At 34.7% G+C, this 24,310-nt stretch overlaps 5 protein-coding genes across 6 annotated transcripts; 3 read left to right on the forward strand and 2 right to left on the reverse strand.

Moving 5' to 3' along the window:
• Nucleotides 1-305: 305 nt before the first annotated feature.
• On the forward strand, nucleotides 306-5,072 carry LOC120280437 (beta-galactosidase-like). 2 transcript variants are annotated; one of them, XM_039287282.1, is made up of 19 exons: nucleotides 306-715; nucleotides 807-902; nucleotides 990-1,102; nucleotides 1,199-1,265; nucleotides 1,365-1,457; nucleotides 1,536-1,679; nucleotides 1,768-1,856; nucleotides 2,017-2,122; nucleotides 2,217-2,304; nucleotides 2,416-2,534; nucleotides 2,614-2,775; nucleotides 2,873-3,042; nucleotides 3,139-3,233; nucleotides 3,347-3,456; nucleotides 3,547-3,657; nucleotides 3,746-3,847; nucleotides 3,916-4,121; nucleotides 4,200-4,518; nucleotides 4,609-5,072. In XM_039287282.1, the coding sequence occupies exons 1-19, from the start codon at nucleotides 560-562 to the stop codon at nucleotides 4,717-4,719; spliced, it is 2,457 nt and encodes an 818-aa protein (XP_039143216.1). In that variant the 5' UTR covers nucleotides 306-559; the 3' UTR covers nucleotides 4,720-5,072. The 2 variants fall into 2 exon arrangements, with proteins under 2 accessions (XP_039143216.1, XP_039143214.1); XM_039287280.1 differs by having other exon boundaries at nucleotides 307-715; nucleotides 4,594-5,072.
• A 2,108-nt stretch (nucleotides 5,073-7,180) lies between these two features.
• On the reverse strand, nucleotides 7,181-7,912 carry LOC120279944 (putative uncharacterized protein DDB_G0288537). The gene is made up of 2 exons (XM_039286624.1): nucleotides 7,856-7,912; nucleotides 7,181-7,708 (listed from the first exon to the last, which is right to left on the reverse strand). Exons 1-2 carry the CDS (start codon nucleotides 7,898-7,900, stop codon nucleotides 7,193-7,195), a joined length of 561 nt encoding a protein of 186 aa, XP_039142558.1. The 5' UTR covers nucleotides 7,901-7,912; the 3' UTR covers nucleotides 7,181-7,192.
• Nucleotides 7,913-12,544: 4,632 nt separating this feature from the next.
• Nucleotides 12,545-18,708, forward strand: LOC120280554 (V-type proton ATPase subunit C). The gene is made up of 11 exons (XM_039287421.1): nucleotides 12,545-12,757; nucleotides 12,850-12,918; nucleotides 13,006-13,133; nucleotides 13,218-13,317; nucleotides 14,828-14,895; nucleotides 15,040-15,181; nucleotides 16,309-16,425; nucleotides 16,610-16,735; nucleotides 17,880-17,963; nucleotides 18,049-18,128; nucleotides 18,262-18,708. Exons 1-11 carry the CDS (start codon nucleotides 12,641-12,643, stop codon nucleotides 18,356-18,358), a joined length of 1,128 nt encoding a protein of 375 aa, XP_039143355.1. The 5' UTR covers nucleotides 12,545-12,640; the 3' UTR covers nucleotides 18,359-18,708.
• Nucleotides 18,709-19,357: 649 nt separating this feature from the next.
• On the forward strand, nucleotides 19,358-21,200 carry LOC120280771. The gene has a single exon (XM_039287715.1). The coding sequence runs from the start codon at nucleotides 19,369-19,371 to the stop codon at nucleotides 20,800-20,802; it is 1,434 nt and encodes a 477-aa protein (XP_039143649.1). The 5' UTR covers nucleotides 19,358-19,368; the 3' UTR covers nucleotides 20,803-21,200.
• A 624-nt stretch (nucleotides 21,201-21,824) lies between these two features.
• Nucleotides 21,825-23,026, reverse strand: LOC120280946 (1-aminocyclopropane-1-carboxylate oxidase 1). The gene is given in 4 exon segments (XM_039287914.1): nucleotides 21,825-22,500; nucleotides 22,574-22,773; nucleotides 22,775-22,801; nucleotides 22,884-23,026. Coding segments are annotated over 4 exon segments (894 nt in total). The 5' UTR covers nucleotides 22,986-23,026; the 3' UTR covers nucleotides 21,825-21,935.
• Nucleotides 23,027-24,310: the final 1,284 nt, after the last annotated feature.

Below are 24,310 nucleotides of genomic sequence, written 5' to 3' on the forward strand. Positions count from 1 at the left end.
TTTTTCTAAAAATAGACTAAAATCACCATTAAAAATCTTATTTATTAAATTTTAAAAAAATCAAAATTATATATATATATATATATAAAAAACTCTGACTGAGTGGATAGATGAGGATCCCACGTCAGCAAGCACCAAAGGTCCCACCAATGCAAGGGTCCCACCCCTAATATTTATTATTTCACTATATTAATAAATATTTATTTATTTTTCATATTAAATTAATTTAATTAAATATTTATTTCACTCTATTAAAAGCCCCCTTCTTTTAGTACTTAAAAACTCAGCTCTCTCTCTTCACATTTCCCAATTCCCTCCCTTTTCTCTCCTCTCTTCTCTTTCTTTCTCTTTCTCTCTTTCTCTCTTTCTCTCTTTCTCTCTTTCAAGACACTGTCTTTCTCTCTCAAAGACCATCTACTTTCTATCTCTACCGCCATTGCCTATTCATTCTCTGAAGACAAAAGAGATAATCCAAAGAGAATTAGAACAAAAGTGGCAAAGTTCATACCTTTTTGAGTTTTTGAAGGAGAAGGAGAGGAGATTGCTCTGCTGATCTCCCATGGCTGTGGGTGAAGTAATGCGAGTGGTTGTGACAGTGTTGTTGTTCGCTGTCTCACTTGCTTCTGTTTCTTATGATCATAGAGCTGTTATTGTGAATGGGCAGCGGAGGATTTTGATTTCTGGGTCGATTCATTACCCGAGGAGCACGCCGGAGGTTTGCTTTTTTTTGTTGGTTTTTTGTTTGTTGGGAAATGTGGGTTCTTTGATGTTCTTGGTGTTGATTTTTGGTGGTTTTGGTGGTGTAGATGTGGCCGGATCTCATTCAGAAGGCTAAAGATGGTGGGTTGGATGTTATCCAGACCTATGTCTTTTGGAATGGCCATGAGCCTTCTCCTGGTCAGGTGTGTAAAATAGGAATCTTGGATTTTTTTGTTTTTTTCTTTGGAGGGATTTAATGAAAAGTTGAGGTTTTTCTTAATTTATTGCAGTATTACTTTGAGGATAGGTACGATTTGGTTAGATTTGTGAAGCTGGTGAAGCAGGCTGGGCTCTATGTTCATCTCCGCATTGGACCTTATGTTTGTGCTGAGTGGAATTTTGGGTAAATTTTGATCTTTTGAAAAGAATATAACTTTTATCCTTCATGTTTCTTTTTTTTAATTAATTAATTAAATTTTTTTTTTTGGATTGTTTGCAGGGGATTTCCAGTTTGGCTAAAGTATGTTCCTGGAATTAGTTTCAGAACAGACAATGGACCTTTTAAGGTGGAAACTTGATTTGAAGAAAATATTCATTCTAGTTTTTTCTTCAATTCATCACAACTCAATGACTGATCTTTGTTTGATCATTCTGATCATGAGTAGGCAGCGATGCAGAAATTTACTGTAAAAATAGTTTCCATGATGAAAGCTGAAGGATTATTTGAGTCACAAGGAGGTCCTATAATCCTCTCTCAGGTATATATGCACATCTCTTAGAAAAAATGAGGTGTTTTGATTCTCTTGTATGCATTTTAATGTATGTATATTTGACAGATTGAGAATGAGTTTGGTCCGATGGAATATAACGGTGGTGCCGCCGCCAAGTCTTATGCGAATTGGGCTGCAAAAATGGCAGTCGGTCTTGAAACTGGAGTGCCATGGGTGATGTGCAAGCAACAAGATGCTCCTGATCCTGTTGTACGTTTTTATTTTCCACTTTTTCTTTGGTTTAAAGTTTGACTGTTCATTTTCTAACATCTTCTAACTCTGTTGTGTGACAATACAGATTGATACCTGCAATGGTTTCTACTGTGATTACTTCACTCCAAACAAAGCTTACAAACCAAAGATGTGGACTGAAGCATGGACAGGCTGGTATTTTCTTGTTCTAACCAATTTTTTTTCTTTGTGAATGATATTGATTATATGTCTTGCTACTTAATATTTCAACTTTCAACTATAAATCTTTGCCTTTTAGTCAGAAATTTGGACTTTTCTTCTCAAAAGTCGAATTCAATATGTTGTTTTATGGCAGGTACACTGGATTTGGTGGTGCAGTCCCACACCGACCTGTTGAAGATCTTGCCTTTGCTGTTGCAAGGTTCATCCAGAAAGGTGGAGCTTTCATTAACTACTACATGGTAAGAAAAGTCCCGCTATGTTTTTACACCATGTATATCACTTTTAGACTTAGATGATGATGATGATAACTGAATTATTTCTTTTGTGTCACAGTACCATGGAGGAACGAATTTTGGAAGAACTGCTGGTGGTCCATTTATTGCCACTAGCTATGACTATGATGCTCCCATTGATGAATACGGTATATATATCATGCTCATTTGTCATGCACAACATGCCATATGTTTAACAATAATTCTGTTGGAGGGAAATGTCAAAAGATTCATCTTTTTTTTTTTGCTTTGTTTTTCAGGTTTACTGAGGCAGCCAAAATGGGGCCATTTGAGGGACCTGCACAAGGCAATTAAGATGTGTGAACCTGCCCTTGTTGCAACCGATCCTGTGGTAACTTCTATTGGACGAGCTCAACAGGTTAATTTCTCACTCTGAGTCCGTCCCGGAGTTTTAATCATGATGTGTTCTGATTGCACTCCTTGTTTTATGTTTTCAGGCATATGTTTACAGATCAAAGTCAGGTTGTGCTGCTTTTCTATCCAACTTTGACTCTGGTTCTTATGCGAAAGTTACCTTCAATGGACTTCACTATGACCTTCCTCCCTGGTCTGTCAGCATTCTACCTGACTGTAAAACCACAGTTTTCAATACTGCAAAGGTGATAAAAACTTATCTTTTTCTCGAACTTGTTTCTCGTCCTATTTTCCTCTGATTGTTCATATACTTAAAAGCTGTGTGTACACTGACAAATTCAGGTGGGAGCTCAGACTTCTCAGATGAAAATGTCATGGGTGGGAAAGTTTTCTTGGCAGTCTTACAATGAAGACACCAACTCCTTAGATGACAGTTCATTCACAAAGGATGGGTTGTATGAACAGATAAGTATGACATGGGACAAGTCAGACTATCTCTGGTACACAACATAGTGAGTGAACGATCAATACACTACAATCATCTCCGATATCTTTGTGTTCATTTTTTTGCCTTCTTGTGTTTAACTTTAGTTGTATTCTATTTCCAGTGTCGATTTAGGGAAAAATGAACAATTCTATCCCACACTGTCTGTGAACTCTGCTGGTCATGCGCTGATTGTCTTCGTCAATGGTGTATTAACCGGTGGGTGTTCTTTTATTTTTTTTATTTTTATTTTTCCTAAACAGAACTATCTAATTGTTGCAGAGGATTCTTGATGCTTGTTTTTGTAACTAAAACTGTTTTGATTTGGTTAGGCACCGTTTATGGAGGTTTAGAGAGTCCCAAACTGAGGTATAGTGGGAAAGTAAAGATGTGGGCAGGGAGCAACAAGATATCTCTTCTCAGCATCGCCGTCGGGCTTCCTGTATGTTCATTGTCTTATGTGATTCTCAGTATAAACTATCATTAGACATTATAACCGATGCTTATGCTTCTATTTTTCGCTTTCCTAAAGAATGTAGGTAACCATTTTGAGACTTGGAATACTGGTGTTCTTGGTCCAGTCACATTGAGCGGCCTCAACGAAGGAACAAGAGACCTTTCTCGTCAGAAATGGACTTACCAGGTTAACAATCCTTGCTGCCTTGTATCCCTTTCGTTCTTAGTCATATATATCAATTGCTTCTCTGTGACATTTCATGTTTACATTTTAGGTTGGTCTGAAAGGTGAAGCTTTGGGTCTTCACACTGTCAGTGGAAGTTCATCTGTTGAGTGGGGGAGTGCTTATCCTAAACGGCCCTTAACATGGTTTAAGGTGAGACGATCATTGAAACTTTGGCTTTATGATCTTGAGTTTCAGTTGTTGATGGAAGTCACTTGCAGACATTCTTCAATGCACCGGCTGGCAATGATCCACTGGCATTGGATATGGGTAGCATGGGAAAAGGTCAAATATGGATAAATGGCCGAAGCATCGGTAGATATTGGCCTTCATACAAAGCTTCTGGTTCTTGTGGAAGCTGTGATTATCGCGGAACATATAATGAGAAAAAATGTCAAAGCAATTGCGGGGAGTCCTCTCAAAGATGGTAAATAATTCAGATCGAACAATATCTGGCATTGTTGTATGAGAGAACTAAAGCCTTGAATTATTTATGAATCTTTAGGTATCACGTCCCCCGATCTTGGCTAAATCCAACCGGGAATTTGTTGGTGGTTCTTGAAGAATGGGGAGGGGATCCGAGCGGAATTGCCATGGTGAAGAGGACTGTCGGAAGTGTCTGTGCTGATATTTCCGAAATGCAACCATCGATAAACAATTGGCACACTAAAACATATCAGATACCGAAAGCACATCTATTGTGTCCTGCTGGACAGAAAATGTCTCAGATAAAATTCGCTAGCTTTGGAACTCCACAAGGAGTATGCGGAAGCTACTCAGAGGGTGCTTGTCATGCTCACAAATCCTACGATGCGTTTGAGAAGGTAATTCAATTAATACCGATACTTTGTGTCTTATAGTCATGTATGTTTTCTGATGCCTTCAAGAACTTAACACAGGAGGGTCTGTTGCAGAACTGCATTGGACAACAATACTGTGCAGTAGCTGTTGCTCCTCAAATTTTCGGCGGAGACCCGTGTCCGGGGACAATGAAGAAGCTCTCTGTCGAGGCAATATGCGACTAATAGTTATTAAAACCATATACAATCAAAGAAGAAGATCAGCTCATTTTCTTCCTTGCTATGTATACACCTCCAAAGTAGATTCTTTAAGTTAAATCTCAGCTGGTTTATGAAATCTTCGGCACAGGGGGCATGTCAAGCAGAAACTGCAGACTGACCAATTTGATTCTGTGCCAGTATATATTGGTTGATTGAAAATGCTTTGTGCATAAGATTTTATAGAAAGGTTGAAGAAAGAAAGTTAATGAGAATTGGTTGGATTGGTATACTTGCAAGTTGTAAGAAATGAAAAGTATCATGTTTATACATAAATGTTATGATATGTTTTATGGCTATTTTGCCTTACCCATTTGTTTCACTGCTTTTTGTATTTCTTACTGTTCTATGTTCTGAAAATGCATTAAGAGAAAGATAAAGTACTCTGTACTCACTTATTATCTGGTCTTCAACCTTCATGAGGCTTCAGTGCAAGCAGGACACTCTGTTATTTGTACTGCTTATTCTTTAAAGAGAGAAAAGGCTGAACTATATTTAATCAAATTCAATTTTTTTATTGGCATTTGAATATTCTTATTTCAAATAGTTATTCTCTCTGCTTTTAAATCTCTATGAAATCTTTTTTTAATTTTTTTAAAAATGTACTTTATAGTTTATAATCCATATTTGTCAAGTCGAGAATTTAATTTTTCAACAAAAATAGACAAAAATCGTCTCAAAAGTGTACAACAAAATTAATATCTTAATACACTTATGTTTTCATCTAATGTGAGTTGAGATTTGAATTCGTTTCTCCACTATCAATGGATCAACAGATTATTGGCATAAAATAATAATAATAATTTTTTTAATTAATTTTAAAAAAATTACTATCAAAGCTGAAAAAGAATAGTGAACAAAATTATAAAATAGAATCCCATAGGCCCTGAAAAAGCCTCCCATGAATAAAATACAAAAACAATCAAAACACATAAAAAGTACTACTCTGGAAAACATCCATTATGTGCCAATGGAGGGCCAATGTAGCACATAAAGAGTTCAATTATAAGTTTTTGGCCAATCTACTTATCTTAATATGAAAGGCTCTACCGGACATTGGACTTTTTTTTTGGGGTAGTTTGAGGGGCATGATCATCTTCCCCACATTGATTGTGTAGTGTTTGTTCCTTTGTGGCTTTGTATTATTCAACATGCAATGCAAAAGTGGTGTCTTGTGGGTTTTGTTTGGACATAGTTATTTTTTCTGAAAATTTAATTTAGTGTTTCATTTTACTTGAAACATATGACAACCATGTTTATTAACAGTAAGTGTTTATGTACCAGAGAGGAGATATTTTCAAATTTTAAATTTACATAAAATAAGAGTATAAATGCATTGAGGTGGTAACTCCCCGATTGTGTATGTCATGACACGTAATTTATTCACTTTATATATATAAAAAAAGAAAATATAATCTCATAACATAGTTTAAAGGGAATTTAGTGAATTGAGATAAAATGGATTAGCTATTCATCAAAGAAATATTTAGTCTGAGAGGCATATTACAACTTATGGTGTTTTCACCAATGTGTCCTTGAAGAGTTGCCTACTTATATGCATACCTTTTAATAAAACCAAATGCCATATATTCCCATTTAGATTCTATTTGTTTTCATATATGCCTTTCTAACACCCACAAGGCCACATACATTATTAGAATATATTATTGAGTTGCATATTAAATAGTAAAAATTTTTATGCATATAATATGTAAATATTGAATGGATATTAAATTAATATTCTTTGCATATATATATATATATATATATATATATTCCTAAAAAAATTAACCTTCTTTCATTTACTACACCTAAATCCTACACAATTTTAAATTGACTTACTTAATATATATATATATTTTTACCATTCTTACAACAACAGAATTGATATTTTATTGTCTTATGAACTGAACTCAAAGGTTTGAAACATTCCTGCAGATATACCTTAAAAAACTTCAGCTAATTATAATCTTATATTTAAAAAAAAAAAGAAAATTATCAAGAATAACTAAGACATTTGAATAAAATTCTATTTTTAAGATGGTAATTAAACAAGTTTTTGGAGATCATTCAAATGCAAATCAAAACAAGGAAGACATATTCTTGTATTTGAACATATAAAGAAACATCATTATTTCCATGCCTATAAATTCTGAAATTGGACCTGTTGAACCAAACCTGAGCCAGTGGCATACTCTGTCAAATAAATTAAAGATGGAGATATGTATAATATTCAAACTGAAATTTAATTTATTAGATAATTAGAGACTATTAGGAGCTTCTAACAAACTAATAATTCCTCCTTCATAATTTCTGCAATTAGGAAGAGGAACAGAAATAAGAACATCAAATAATCAAATGAATCAAACAATAACATTAATATATATGTTTATTTACTCTTCACAACTATAGAGCAGTATTAATTCTATGAATTACAAATTCAGGTGAATTTCTTGAATTGGTTTATCGTTCTCAAAAATTCATTATTATCATCATCTTCATTTTCTTCAGGTCTCATTGAACTTGATGGCGGTGCAACAGGTGCACAGGCATTTGAAAGGTCATGTTGTTGTTGTTGTTGTTGCTGCTGCTGTTGATGTTGTTGCTCCTGCTGCTGATGATTATAATGATCAGGCACACCTGTGGAGTTGTTGTAACACTGTTGATACTGATACTGTTGGTAACCAGGAGTTGCTGCTGCTGGTGGTGCCATTCCTGCAGTGCTTGTGCTGCAATATTGAGTGCCATTATAAGTACTGTTGTCCCTCCTCAACCTCTTTGATTCTGGCTTCTCAAAAGCTTCAAAAGGAACTGATGAAACTGGAACTTGAGGCATTTCTTCTTGATGATGAGCATTAGTAATAAGAGATGAGTGATTTTTATCAACATAAATTTCCCCTTCTACTTCATTCCCTGTCTTTGTCTTCTGAATACGGCACAACACCATCTCTTCTTCCTGCATTTCATGCATGCATGCACCACAAGTCAAATTACATCATCATGTTCATCAACAAATAATTAATCATCAACAAAAATAAGTCTCTAACTTAATTTCTTTATAATTAAGCACTTAATTTATTCAATATAATTAGTAATTGCATACCATATCGTAACTTTCAACGAATAATTTGATTCGGTACTCATTCATAATCCACTTGGTTTGCACTCCTATTTTATTTTCATCGTAATGATAATACTTCAATGCGGTCTTTTGACCAATAATTGCATTCATGAATTTTATAGGAATATTTTGGCTATTCATGTGCCAATAACCATTGCCGGCACTTCTTTCCAATATACTGTTTTTCTTCCCTCGACTTTTGCGCTTCGCTATAGTGAAATAATACATTTCATTCTCAAGTTTATATGCAATATCTCCTGCAAAACAATATAATTAATTTATAATTATTAAAAATAAACATGGAAATCCTTCATACATACATAATCATTATTTATTTTAATTCTAAATTCATAAATTATCCACCAACAATATTTACTCAACAAATTAATCAATTTATTGTCCTATGGACAAGTACGGAGAGATATATTTAATTTAAAATATATTTATTAAAATTTGTGTCACACATACAAAAAAATAAAAAAAAATAAAAAAAAGTAAAATAATTTTAAAATAATCTCTTGTCACCACTATAATAACTAGTTAGACAACAATTAAAACTTTTATTACAAATTAATTTGATAACGATTAAAAAATAACAATATATATAAACGATGGATTCCTACATATCATCATAAATTAATAAAAAAAATTGTAAGAAAATAATCTTGGATATCTCTTTCTCTCACATGCACACACAACGCAAACATGATTCTAATATAATTTTTAGAAAAAAAAAAAATAACAGTAATCACAATCATGGGTTTTATGAGAACATAGATATATACAATTTTAGATATCTATTTAACTAGTTTGATATTTGAATGACTAATTTTTCGTACTACAAATCATAATCGGAATTAATTAAAGAAAATTTTAAGAAAAAAAATAGAAAATATGTAACACATTATTAAATTAATAAAGGTTTTTTTTTTGAATAAATTAATAAAGGTTTTGAAACATACTTAATATATAAAAACAATCAAATTAATTTTAAAAAAATAATAAAAAGGAAGTGAAAAGAGTCAATTACTTTTAAGCTTCCACGGTTCAGTACTATAAACATTTTCGTCAATGATAATACCATTAAGTTTATGTGGAATTACGTAACCCTGGCTATATCTTTCCTCCAAAAGCAAGATAAGTTCATAATCTCTTGGCACAAACCGCATCCCAATAATAAAATTCGGAAAAGGCTCCGCCATTGATTTAGAAAACAAGCTTCTACTCTTCTTCCTTTCTTTTCTTCCTCCTTCTACTTCTAATAATATTTGTTTTGATGCTATAACTTTTATAGCAAGTCAAAACTTTAGAATATTTATTAATTTATAAGAAAGAGGCAATTGCTAAAAACAATCTTAAACAATCCTATAGATAAAAGGATTAATAGGATAAAGTAGTTACATTGAATATCTTTTATCTTAAAATGATTTAGACATAACTACTTTTTTTTTTATATTTTTTTATTTATTTTTTTTAAATTAAAATTTAAAATTTAATTTTAATAATTTAAAATAGATAGCGTTTCTAGAAAGTCGATTTCGAGTTTCAACATTACAACTATTTATTTATTTATTTATTATTATTATTATTATTATGATGATGATGATGATGATGATGTTGTGTCCGTTATTTTTCTCTCCATTCCCCAAGTTTTGAAGGAGAAGATGGCCATATTTTTTCTTAGTTTGAGTTGAAGGGTGGTTATTTTTTGTTATTTATTTTTTTTTCCAAACTTCTCAGATTAGAGATTGAAATGTGAATTACATGATACAAATCCAAAGCTCAATTTGATTTCATTGTGAAAAAGATCTACACTGAGATTGTTCTTTTTAAAGTTATAAATGAATAATCTGTTAACGTAGCAATGGAAATATTCAATCAATTAGAGATCAGAGTGTTCTATATAAATTAATAGTTTGAAACTGTACTTTCTCTCTCTCTCTCTCATGATAATTTGAACCACATTATTTTCATTTTGATTTTATGGATACCCTGTGTTAACCTGTTAAGTGACATGTTGGTGCTTATGCAGTTGTGTTATGATCAGAGACATTTTTTTAAAAGCTTTTTAAAGAAGCTTAGGAACTTACACTTGATGTAGATTGATGATAGCATAATTTTATTATTATTATTATTATTTTTATTTTTAACTACAATTGGCTCAAGATCCTGATGCAAAAAGATTAAATGGATTGACTGATCATGTATGTATTGTCTTGGACTGCACCTTGTGATATGTTCATCTTTAATCAAGCTAGTCAAATGATTGTTTACTTTATGTACATTACTTCAGGAAGGGGCTAAGAAATCACCGCTAGATTCATTTTTGCTGCAAATTGCTGTAAATCGAAAAAGAAAATGATTCGGGTGTGCGTCGTGATATCAATATTATTTCCAGTTTCAATCCACTCTGTTTTTAACAAATTAATTAACTCATTACCTGATCATTGCAGCTGTTTTTTGAATAGATATGTCGTGATAAATCGGAAAAATCATATTACTTCATTACTTTAATCCTGTTGGAGCTCATTTTCTGCAGGTGAATAGATGAAGATCCTCATGGAATTACCAAAAACCTCATGCCTTATCATTTAAGAACTCCACAACCCTATGAAGCAGGCAACAATTTTCACTAACAATTTATATGGTAAGCCAATGTTCAAAGAAGTTTTGGATGAAAATTGGAATATCAATAACAACAAAATTTTCATAAATAAAGATTGATTCAGAGTTTAGCTTTCTCATACAAGAGCCTGAAATTCTATGAACTAGAACCTACAACTCACAAGTTAAGCTTACAATTTTAGTAATTGAGCAAGACCATGAACCTGTGTCTCTATGGCAATAGGGTTAGAATAAAATGTAAAGAAATTAAATAATGCCATATCCACATAAAAATAAGAAGTTGATATCAATTAAAGCATGGTAATCTAATCACATTACAACATTATTTTTCTAAGAAATGGAAGCTAAGCTAATGTGTGAATTGTGTTTCTACCAGCTTCATCTTTATTTAGTTTAATAATAATAGGTCACTTCTTCATCATTGCTTCCCAGCTTTTTCAAAGGAAATCAACTAGTTTCCTTTGTGGTAACATCTTTGGGAGTTACTTGAATGCATAAATTCTCCATGACACAGATTAAAGTGCATGTCATTTTCGTGAAAGGGATAAATATTCATTACAACAAGTTAGGATTAAAATTTAACTATAACCATGCGTAACTATTTCCTCCTAACCATAGAATGCAATATCTTGATTAATATATGAAACACATACATTAAATATGCAGCAAAAACATATTGTCACACACACACACACACCCTCAAAATACAAAACACACAAGGATAGCATTCATTAATTGACATAAGGTCATTCCACTTGAAGCAAGGAGATCATTTTAATCACTTTAATGACATGACTAGTCTCAAACTCAAAGCTGCAATTAGATATTAAATAATCACAAACTAAGCCCAGTTATCATGACATTCTGAATCAACATCTACACTGGTCTTTCAAGTTTGAACATTGTAGTAAGAAAGGACTGCAAGTATAGGATTATTTGCAAGAAAAGTCACTTTACGCAAGTACGAAGGTTGAATGAAACAAAAAATCAAGATTTTTACTAAGAAGTCCATTTCATATCAAGTATAAACAAGTTTAACAACACTGACCCCTTGCAGCAATACAAAAAACTAAATTCAAGAAAGCTACTCTACACATTCTATCCACAGATATTCACAAAACTATCAGTAGCAAAATTCAAATTACACATAGAGCCTCTCCATTTCAACATTGAATATTTTCCCATCATCTAAAAAAAAAAAGTAACCATTCCTGAAACTAACAAGAAAATAACTCATCTCACTTCAATTCTCAAACTGACACATGGGTGCAGGTCAAGAAAAACAGTATGAAATGAAGCACAAACAACCAACCACTAAATGAATCCAGTGGTGGCCCAATTGAAGAAATCACTAAATGAATCAAGAAAAAGTCTAGTCAAAAATAAGTTTTATACCTGCAACCTGTATCAAGTGCAGAAAACAAGGGCAACATGAGCTCCCAAGAACCATAGCCTTGCCCACAAGTTAATATTACTAGTGAAAACAGACAGAGTACACTAGAACCCTTAGTCAAGCAAACAAATTCAAAGAATCAGTAACCAAAACCCCAAACCTAGTATCTTGAAAAACAATTTCAATCAACAAAAATCAAAGCTTTCCATACCTGAATCTCAAATCAAAATCAAAATCAGAAACCAATTACAAATCAAGATATAGACAAGAAAATCTCTAGATTATCCAGCAAAGAACAACATGTTAACTTAAATCACACAGCAAAATCAAATCTAGATGTTCAAAATATAAAGAACTAACAATAAAACAAGAAAACAACAACATAAAAAAACAAAAGGAAAAATAAATCACCTGATGATGATTTATTTGAAATTACCAAAATAACCCTTCACTTCTGGCGGGAATTTGCCGTTGAGGATGATGGCATTTTCCTAAACTACCCCTCTAGCATTGTATGACATCAATAAGGCCGGACTTTTCTTGGGCCCAAGCCCATATAAAAGGCCACGCTAATATTAGGGCCAAAAATAAGCCCAGAAACTCTCTTTCCTTGTTCCTTCCATTATTACGCCAGCGCTCTTCACACGAAAAGAAAAAGATAAGGAAAAACCCTTAAAAATTTGATTTTTTTTCTCGATCGCTCCTTCTTCGGAGAGAAGCCGCGGATCGGAGGAGATCGGAGCTCTGTAATGGCGGCGTCGAGGTATTGGATGGTGTCTCTCCCCGTCCAGAACTCCGCTTCGTCCCTGTGGAGTCGCCTCCAGGAATCCATCTCCAAGCGATCGTTTGATACCCCTCTCTATCGAGTGATCCGATCTATCTTTTTCTCTAGGTTTTTTTGTAGCATTTTTGGGTAGTTTTGGTCTGATTCAGAGTTTTTTTGATGCGTTTGTTGCAGTTCAATGTGCCTAATCTTCGTGTTGGAACGCTGGATTCGCTCCTCTCTCTCAGTGACGATCTCTTGAAGGTGCTCTTTGTTTTTGTTTTTGTTTTTAATTGGGGTTTATATTTTGAGTAAACTTTGTGTTTGGTTTTGGATTTTGGGATTTGGCAGTCGAATAGTTTTATCGAGGGAGTTTCGCATAAGATCCGGAGGCAAATCGAGGAGCTGGAGAAGGCTTCGGGCGTTGAAGGCGGCGCTCTCACTGTGGATGGGGTGCCTGTGGAAACGTATCTCACGAGGTGATCTTAGAATTTTGAGGAATTATATTAGCTTTAATGTAGTGATTCTTTGATTTGAGAATGTGTTGTTATCTGGAATGCTAGGTTTGTTTGGGATGAAGCGAAGTACCCCACTATGTCTCCTCTTAGAGAGACTGTTGATAATATTCATGTTCAAATAGCCAAAATAGAGGATGATTTGAAGGTTGGTTTGTGATCCCATTTCTCTTGTTCTTTGGCTGTCAGGCTGTGCTCTTGTGTCATATTCAATTTTGGATCTTCTTCAAAATTTTGTTTGTTTCTATATTGTTTAATTTGCAATTTTCATTTGTCTTGTTGTGTTTGAATTATGAATTCTCTAGTTTAGTTAAAAGAAGGGGTTAAATTGGGAACTGAGGTGTTCGATATAATAGGATGCTAACTTATGTGCTCACTTATTTTTGGATTTATCATTTAAATAATCTCAGTTGCTCTTTTAAGCTGAATTCACTAAATCAATAATCCATGTACATCTTATAATTATGGCATTACTAATCCCTGAATTCTATTGGGGCAAAGACATCAATTAACAATATACTTTGTCTCCATTCAGAATTGGGATTTTATATTGCTTCATTACTTTTCCTTGAAGATATTATTTTCATGAATTCTGAGGTTCCATTTAAATTCAGTATTCTTCTTTTGTTTTTCATGTAAATGAACAATTTTTGAAATTATATCACCTACATTAGATTTTAGGTGTAAGAGTAAGATTTATGGAGATCTACCATGATCAATTATATAGATCCTTTGTGCTATGTTGTGCATGATGTTATAGAATATTCTTCTATCACCCGTGACTTGCTGTTTATGTATAAGGAAAAGCAAAACTAGAAGCTAATTATGTTAGTATTATCCTGCTGAAGATTACTAACAAAGTTATAGCACCCCCTGCGTTTGTTTGGTACCCCAGGAATAGCAGTAGTATCTATATTGGTACCAAGTTTTAGCTTCGTTTTGAGAACATTGCCACTGTCTTAAAATAAACAGAAGAAAAAAGGCCTGGTAAGCATTTGTAAATCCCTTTCTTTCCAAGGTCCTTGAGTTGTTGGAAATTTTTTTGTTTGCGCCTTTCGGAGCTTAGATATTGACCAATAATATTCTAGTTGATTATTTCTTATGTCTTATGCCTCTAGATATTCTTACATTTTCAATTCTTTATAACATGGAAGTTAATGAATTTAAAGTTTTTCTACTTGAAGGTAAAGAGCTATTCTCCTTGGTTGCTTACACCAATTTTCATCAAAGAGAGATGCTAATATAAGAGCTAAAGATTTAGTGAAACATTTAAAATATTTCCCTTTTAAGGTCTGAATTCTAAAAGGGCGATTTTTTGATACTATCATAAGAAAGGTTAGATTTGAATTTTCAAAATTTTTTTATTGCTCCATTCTTTTGCATAATAAGAACATTTGAAACTTTCTCATCTTTTACACTTCATTCAATTTTTTCGTCCCTTTGTTACCAACATTTCTTTGAGCAAATTACTTTTTAATTATTGCTGGCTTCCATTATAAAACTCAAGCAGGTTGTGATCCGTTGTAATTTTTTCCCTTTCCTGATAAAAGTATAAAATTATGAGGAATGAAGATTTAAAATTGAACAAATATTAGACTCAGTTGTTTTCCCTTTTTAATTTTTCTCGCATAAGATTTTTTTATTTGTGCATGTGGCAGGTTCGAGCTGCAGAGTATAACACTGTTCGCAGTCAGCTTAACGCGATAAATAGAAAGCAAACTGGAAGGTAGTGAAATATGAAGATTAGTATTTAAAACTCTGTGAAATATTTATCCAGAAATGTGATTAATCCTGTTATGGGCACTTTATGTCATATTACATCAAACAAAGTGCTTAACATTAGATCCTGAGCTTTTCATTGTCATTCCAGCTTAGCTGTTCGTGAACTCTCTGATTTAGTGAAGCCTGAGGATATCATCACCTCGGAGCATTTAGTGACTCTTCTTGCAGTTGTTCCCAAATACTCTCAAAAGGACTGGTTATCAAGCTATGAAACACTGGCTACTTATGTGGTAAAATTTCTTTGCCTCCATGTATGTTTAGAGACTTTAAATTAACTTGGTGATGATCATGTTACATTTTATAATTATCATTGGAAGCAGTGCCTTTCTTGAGGCTAGTAATAAATAGGTGATCATTTTTCTCCTGAGCCTGGCCTGAAAACTTGGGTTTAGAGTCTTTAGACTTGGTATTTTGAGGCATTGCGATGGCCTTGGATCATCATATGCAGACTCAGAGGTTTGTCGCTAAACAACATGCTAAAATGTATATTCGTGTGTGTGTATGTCTGAACTATTTGTTGAAATAAATATATGCTGTTTTCAGCTGTTGATATTAAGTCAGGCTCAAGCTCCGGGCTCGGTCTGTTGATTTTATATGGCTCACATAATATTTGTCTACCTGCTTAGATTGTACTTTGTCATCATAATCTCTCACTCATTTATCATACATGCACATCTAGCTGACTTTTATACCAAACCTTTTGTGCCAAGATATATAATTCTTAAGGCCTCTGTGCCTAAAGAGACTTCGGCATATTTATCAAAACACTGAAATTGTTTATATGGGTATTGCCAAGCCTGTCATATGTTATTATACCTCTTTAAAACAAATCAGAAGTTAAGAGTGGGAATGAGATTTTATGGTGGGAAGTGTATGATGTACATCATGTGCTACTCATTATTCCAAGATGCACTGAAAGCGTTGTTTAACCCTGACACAATGCATAAGACATGCATGGGCTGTCTCCACATAGATTACATGTGATTTTACTTGAAGAAATTGTTTCAGATCAATTATTTAATCTCCTTGGAGGATATTTTGCGGTGACTATTTGGTGTCTTTTTGAATAAATAAATATCTTGGTTCATTTTGTTTCCTACATTTTCATTTTTTAACTAGAGATGCTATAACTTTCATGTATTAGAACAGTTTTTATGAATACAAATAGGAATGTTCTTTTTCAATGCTTAAATGTTATTATTGAATCCAATTATCCATGAAATTATGTTACCTCATTGAAACACTGTAGCTGGCAAGGAGCAATTCTTTACTGATTTGTGACACAATGGATGTCTGTGAATTCTTTGTATTTTGTTCCATGTCTTGTTGATATTATTATAACGTCAAACTTGTTTAGGTGCCTAGGTCATCAAAGAAGTTGCATGAGGACAATGAATATGCACTATACACTGTAACACTGTTTCGAAGGATTGCTGACAATTTTAAAACAAGTGCTCGTGAGAAAGGATTTCAGGCAAGCATTTCTTTTGGTACTTTACATTAAGGAACGATAATGACCAGATATATGCTGAATGCTATCAATGCTTTTGTGATTAACTGAAAGTAAAAGAGATTTGCAGGAAACACTTCACTTGAACTATTCTAGCATTTGCCTTGTCTTGTGTAACTGGTTCTGTTTCAATTTGCTCCGTGTCCAGATTCGTGATTTTGAATACAGTCCTGAAGCACATGACGATCGGAAGAAAGAACTACAGAAATTGATGCAAGATCTGGAAAACATGAGGAGTTCTCTTCTGCAGTGGTGTTATGCAAGTTATGGGGAGGTAAATATTTTTGCTATTTATGGCAAAATAAAATATTGTGATGTCGAATGTTATGTTCATCACTTATGTATGTTGCTGGAGGTGGGAGGTTCTGCAGATCTAGGTGTAAGATACCAGTTGTTCTAGCAACAGTGTTGTCAGTGACGATAAATACGGGAACGTACTAGAGGTTGTAATTGATTACAGTTTCCCAAGTTTTTAAGATTATTTTAACAGCATTGCAATCAGTGACAACAAGTCACTGGGACATACTGGAGGGTTATAATTAATTACTGTTTTCCCGTTCAAGTTTTTAAGATGGTGGAATGTAGATGCCGGGAGGATGGTTTCCACTCAAGGATGAAAAGAATAGTTGATTGAATCAAGCCAAAGATTAATGGAAATTTTCTTTGATATTCAAAGATAAGAAGTACAAGATGAACCTTGAGGTAATCAGGTGCTAGGCTCAGTAACATAGATGCAGGAATGAATACAAATGCATGAAAGAATTCAGAGTGATGATTAGCAGTTTAATCAGTATAAATGATGAATACTTTAACATTGGCAGCGAGGACACATGGTGGATCTTTACTTGATTCAAGTAGGTTTTATATGAGCCTGATACAAATCAGGTCTCACTTGTCCAATTCTGAAGTAACTTCATTTCCAGTGAGAACCAGAATTTGATTCTGGTGATTAATGAGATGTGGTATTGGCTGCCTGAACAAGTTGGATTGCCATTGGAGGGGTAAATGAGACAGATAATTTCTTGCTCCTATATAGGTCAAACCATGCATGCTCAAACCCCTGGAATTTTTGTGCTTGCATTGGATTAGATGGATCCTGAGGATAATCTGACCCAAAATGTTGGTACAATCTTTCATAATTCAGCAGAAACATTATTTTTTTGTATTGGCTTCTTGGCCAACAAGAAAGGATGTGTGCATTTGGCAGCAACTCTGTCACTTTGTTGGGTAAGCTTGGGGGAAGTTTGAAATGTTAAATCATACTCAAAACTTACCGCTGATTATTAGTCACCTAGTATATTTCTGAAAAAGCTTCTTGGATACCCCTTTTGTTTCCCCATTCAGTCATTATTTGAGGATAAAATTCTCTCTCATTTACTAATTTTTCACGTACTTCTGTTTTGTGATTATCCTTGCAGGTATTTAGCTCCTGGATGCACTTTTGTGCTGTGCGCATTTTTGCAGAGAGCATTCTCAGATACGGTTTGCCACCGTCATTCTTGGTATATAAAAAACACATAGTAACTTCCTTTGTTAGATACAGAGTCAGTAATATTTACTGGCTAATTATTGTTAAATCATCAACAGTCTGCAGTTTTAGCTCCATCTCTCAAAGCTGAGAAGAAGGTTCGCTCAATCTTGTCAGAGCTTTGCGGAGATGCCAGCAAGTAATGATCTGCCACTAGCAACTTCTTTATTTTTGATTGATTGGCATGGCAAAAAAAAAAAAAGTAAAAAAAAACAAATGAACAAACACGACACTCTTGACTATTCCTGTTTAACTCCGTTGCATCGATGCAGCTCCCTTTGGGCATCTGAAGAAGATGCGAGTTTAGCTGGGCTGGGAGGTGAAGCCGACGCTTACCCTTACGTCTCGTTCACAATAAATATCATATGATATACTTCATCCAAACGGAATGAATTGTCATTCATCAGTTCATTTCTGAGTTTGATCATCTATTTTTTGTTTGCCAGCGGTAACAATGAAATGGGCAAAGAGACATAATTTATTTATCTTGTATATTAAGCATAAGTTGCCTTGCCCAAATTCTTTTCCAGTGTATTTTATATATTGCGAGGATTTTGATCCTGGACTTCATTGATTACTGTGACTAGAGCTTTTTATGAAGCTGTCTCTAGTCTTATGAACCCGGGATTCTTGTATTTTTGCTTTGTACTTGGAGGACTGTCATTGTGATGCTGAATGCAAGAATAAATTGATTACCGTACAGTTTATTAATTCTTTCAGTACACAGTTTGTAATGATGTTTTTCTTGCAGGATATTTATTTGGGGGAAAAAAATTATATGTAAATATAAGGAAATTGGCACATGTACACACAAATATACAATTACATGTAATATTTTGATATTTGTATATTACTAAACATCATCTTAGGATGTCTACTATTGGATTATTAGATGATTATTAGATGTTGATCCAATGGTCATTATGAACTTATTAGATTTCAAATTTATAGACATCTCGCAAATTATTTATATATGTATATATATGTATACATGTTTACAAAGCAAATATATATTTTTTTTATATTTTTATGATAAGAATTACTTTAAAAAAAATATCAAACTGTGTTTTATCCCCTTAAAAATATAAAAATAAAATAAAATATAATACAAAAGTATTAAGTTAATTTTCAACCATAAAAACACAAGGAAGTAGAAGTGTTTTTTTTTTTTAAATAATAAACAAATAAACAAACAAGGTTCGCATTTATACAAGTTTTGTGGTGCATACAACCAATTTCAATATTTATAAATTTTCCAAAAAAATAAAAATAAATATAAATCAGATAATATGATACTAAAATTAATCCCTAAATAATTTCACATTTACAGAAAACTCCCTAAATAATACCAAAATAGACAACGTTAGGAGAAAGGATCAATGGAGCAGCAATGGCTACCACTGTTCACCATCTTCCTCAACTCCCCGTCTCCAGAGAACGAAGCCTCTCTCTGGTTCCAACAAGGCCTTCAACTCCATCCCTCTCCTTCCTCCTTCCTCTCTCTTCTCCTGTCTCCTCCTTCTCGCTCTCCCAATTCCATCTTCTTCCTCACCCTTCCCTCGTTCGTCCAAGCTCGCATTCTGTCCTTCTTCGCCTACGACCGCCGCCGCTTCTCTCCTAGTATCCTCCGCATTCTCGCTGGAAACGTTGTTCGCTCTTCTGGCTCTGACTTTTGGGTCCTCCGCTCTGCCCGCAACCTGCTCGATGTTTTGCCTCTTGATGATTGCCAGAGTTTAGAGCCATCACGAGAGGTAGAAGCCGAAGAATGTGGTGATGTGTTTTATTCTCTGCCGCATTGGCTCTGTGATCATGCGGCATCCACCACTCCACTTCTCCCATGGCTTCCTCTCTCTCGTGAGCATTATCACAGTAGCCTTCAGGTCAAAGGTCGAACCTTTCGGAATAATGCTCCTAGGAACATGGATTTCTGGCCTGAATCAGTGGGAAACAACCAAGATGACGAGATAGAGATATCATCTCCTTCTCTCGATGTTCTGGGTCGAGAAAAGGCGGCAGCTTTAAAAGGGGGAATTTTAGCTCTTGATTCCACGGCCAAAGCAATGCACATTGCTGGAGAAATCAGGAAACTTTGCGTGGATTATGGAACCAATAACAGGTCTGCTATCCTTAGTTTGATTGAGCCTTGGAAGGCAGATGATGAGACTTTATCTGTTCTCTTATTCAGTCTATCAAATGAGAATGACACTAGCGCAACCAGCTGGTCTGCCCATTTGCTATGTTCTTTTGTGCTTCCCAAATATCTAGTTTTGAATTCCCCGGCTTCACGGGTGCTCTTGTCGGTGACAATAGGATTCTGTAAACTCCATCCCACTGCTGCAGTTGACGCATTCCTTTTCCCTTTAACTCTTCGAAAGGAAGGGATAAATGTTGTCCTCTGTGATGTGCTTTCAAGGATCATCAGAGAATGCTTGCACCCATCTCATGTCTCAGCGTTCTGCCAAAGGTTGGTATGTGCAGAAGAAGATGATGATAAGGAATGCATTTGCTTGCCTTGCCATCGAGATTGTATGTCGAATGAATTGGTCTGGACAGAGTCTCTGTTTGTGCTGTTTCAGCACATTCTGAACTTCGATGTATGGCTGACACCGGACACTGTGGATAAGCTTGTCTCTGTTATTTCTGAGAAGGCTGATAAATTTTCTAACTCGCTCAAGTTTGGAAACTTTTTGTTATGCTTCGTGATGAAATGTGGGAATATTTCAAAAATGCATAAGGATTCACTGGAGAAGGCAGTTAATCATACTGATACTTTTGTGACAAAGTCTATATTGTCAAAATTGAGGGATCTGTAAGTTGCGAAGTTATTTGACATCTTTTTTCTGAGGTGTCATTTTGTTATCTTTTCTATTTATAGATGAATGTTGAATTTGTTGCTTACCTTGCCTCTTATGATTTTGTTTGCTTGATGTGATCCAACCCATCCTGCATAAATGCACAAACTAAATTTTAGAAGAATGAGAATGTGTTTAGATAGTGGTCTGTGCCACTTTCAATTTCTCGAAAACAATGAGGGAAGTTTCTTGCTAAATGTATGGCAGTAGCAGGTTAAACTTTGGCACAAGAGCATTGTGGGACTGTTGGTTTAGTGCTGGTGGATATGAATTACTTGTGGATTTGCTATACGAGAATGAATATATATATTGGTACAGTAGTAATAGGATGGGTAAGTCACCGAGAAAGTGGACTCCCTATGTATTTCAACAGTAATGGTTTTGTATTGAATTTCATATTTCAACAGTTATTCCATAACTGTTTCTTTGTTTTTTCTTGAATCTTAATTCACTTGCAGCTACATAAATACTACCTATTATAATTGACTCTCCTATTCTGATCATGTGATAATCATCTACTGTTTTGAAATGCCATACATATTTTACTTTTATTATGCCAAAAGATAGATTATTTAAATTTATAATTTTGTGTTTTCAATGAAACATTCGAGTAGTATGATAGACTGCAATGATGGCATTATCAGAAATGAAGGTCTCTATGAATTAGCTTACTACTTTCAAGACTTAAAATCTTGGCAAGTTAAGTCTTCCTTTTGGTTGGTAAGTGCCTTGTGCTTTATATTGGGTAGCATGATCTTATCACCCTCAGAACAGCACATGCTCATGTTATAATCATATCAATCAGTTCCTGCATAATTAGTATCTCAATTGAGTACACAAGACAGTTTGTGCTGAAAATCCAGCAATATACATTATCAACTCACTCCTGTAAAGTACAAAGCATTGATAGCAAACTTCACACACAGCCATGGTTGTAACTGATAACATGGCCGCCTGAATCATTTTAATTGAAAGGGGTGACAAGTCTCGCGACCATTGAAGAATTCACGTTCGCTATCAGTGGTTACATGGAATTTAGAGAAAAGAACTATTTATTTTTCTGCTATTGCAAAGCAGGCAATCTACTCTTTCTGTCACATAGACATCTCATTGATTGTCTGGAACCGGGACACCTTATCTGAGAACTTGGTAGTGACATAGTAATTGAGGTAGTCTTGGAAGCGGTAGTGGGAAGGATACAAGAGTTTTTGTGCTGGGGAAATGATGGCATCACTACCGGGATTATAGAATGTTGCAATAGAGAGTCTGCTTCCATTCTTATCAGCAACAACTCGATGCAAAATGCTTTTGTAAGTTCCATTGCTCACTACCTCCAACTGATCACCAAGGTTCACAAAAATCCTTCCATCTTTTGAAGGTGTTACTGGCACCCACTCCCCATCCTTAAAAAACTCGAGACCTGAGACTTCATCATCCTGGAGCAACAAGATGATACCACCTGCATCTGTGTGTGCTCGGAGCCCCATCACCAGCTCAGGCTTAGGACACTGTGGATATTTTGCAACCTTTGTCCCAATGCTGGGCTCTGAAAACGCCTTCTTCAAGTAATCTTTGTCCAGTCCAAGGTTCTCACTCATGAGTTCTGCAAGCTTCTCAGCCAGCTTGACCACTTGCTGAATATAACCCTTCATTGCTTCACTGCATTATTAATTGAACTTAATGTTATCAAATAAGTTTCAATATATAATTAGTGAACTTGTCTCTAACTCACCGAAATTCTTGTTTTAGATTTGGAATGCCATCCAGGTTGGAGTTCGGCTGATGCCAAATGAAGAAGCTGCTCTCCCAGTCTCCATCAACCATTGCACCGGTATGAGTTTCTAATTCTTTAACCATGTCTGAATTGTAGAAACTTTTTATCATGTATTCCTCATAGTGAAGGTTGACATGCTTCTTCACCTCCTCCATCAAAGCTATTGTCAACTCCATGGTTCTCTACCTGCAACAATATCAATAGTAAGTAGTCATTACTTAAGATATACTTGACTGAAACCAAGTAAAGATCATCTTCTTTTGCTTGCCCAAAAGAAACCCCATTTCTTGCATGCTTCATGAAGAACTTCCATTGTTTCTTCCCTCCTCCCTCCATCAAGCTCCCCAAGATTAATCACTGGAATTGCCATAACTCGTAGCACCACACTAGATATTGAACTCAATGGTTGTGCATTTTAGAAGCACCTCAAGTGTATATTTATAGTAACATAAGAGCCGGGAAATCTGCACACAGGTTTAGAGTATGGGAAAAAGTCTTATATATCCAGGTACAGTTTATCTTGCTCATGTGATCATAATTATTTTTGAGTTCCTTCATAGGCAATCAAAACCATCCTTTTGCTTATTCCTTTCATGTGGGTTGCTAATCTTTTGCTTTCCTTCTAAATTCATGGAATCTTACCAATTTTTACTTTTATCAAAACAGGGAGCAAAATTCATCCATCTCCCTCATTCTGTGTGCCTGCTTCATATATATTATCAACTATGCCCATGTGCTTGATCATGCTCTGGTAATCAAAGACAAGATACTTTGAATTTTACTTATCTGCACTACATCTATCTGACTTAGAATTCATAGTCAAAGCCGAAAAATCTACGAGGAGGATCTAGCTCTACCTTGTTTGACCTTGACATGCATCTGACATTGTCCTGATTTTAAGTAATTCTTGCCCTGTCATTCATTTTTTATTTGCTTTGAATACATTGAATATGTCGTTTCTTCGGTTATAGGTTATCTCTTATTCAAGAAATTTACCGATTGGGATTCGTATTTGTTGGATATACTATAATGTTATCTTACATAGCGATCTTTTTGTAACATTAATCTAGTTCATATAGTTTATTCTTAGTATTTTTTTCCGATTTGTTTTCTGTCGTTGTTTTGTTCATTCGGTTTGGTTTTACTTTTTGGAAATTCAAGTTATTAATCATTCACTACTTTTATCAATCATTGTTGCTTTTAGACGTTCGGAATTCTGTGTGGACTTAACCTGTGGGCTGAAACACCCACAGGAATTTCTTAGCTGAATCCTGAATTATGTAAAATTTTGGTAATTACTACAGTAAAAACTTGGGGTCATTTTAAAATTTTTATTTTGAGTTGGAATGCTTATGTAGGCAGGAGAACTTTTTGTTTTTATAGAGAACTTTCAGTATCTGACTGATTTAGAGGCCTAGACTCTTAGGGGGCGTTTGGATCATGGATTGAGGGCTTGGGTTATTCCCAAGCCCTTATTTAGTAACCAGGAGAGGCATAGGTTGCCTCCATGCATGGGAAGAAGATTACTCCCAGGAGAGACATCCTATTCCACCCAAAAATGAGAGGAGAAGTATGCCTTAGTTATGAAAGTACTAATTTACCCTTAGCATATATAAAGCCTCTTTTCTCACTTTCACGCTTTTTTCTTTCCCATTCTCCGGCAGCCGAACCCTACTCCAGGCGAACCCCTGTCTA

The sequence above is a fragment of the Dioscorea cayenensis genome, chromosome 17, assembly GCF_009730915.1.
Source record: "Dioscorea cayenensis subsp. rotundata cultivar TDr96_F1 chromosome 17, TDr96_F1_v2_PseudoChromosome.rev07_lg8_w22 25.fasta, whole genome shotgun sequence".
NCBI classification, from domain to species: Eukaryota; Viridiplantae; Streptophyta; class Magnoliopsida; order Dioscoreales; family Dioscoreaceae; genus Dioscorea; species Dioscorea cayenensis.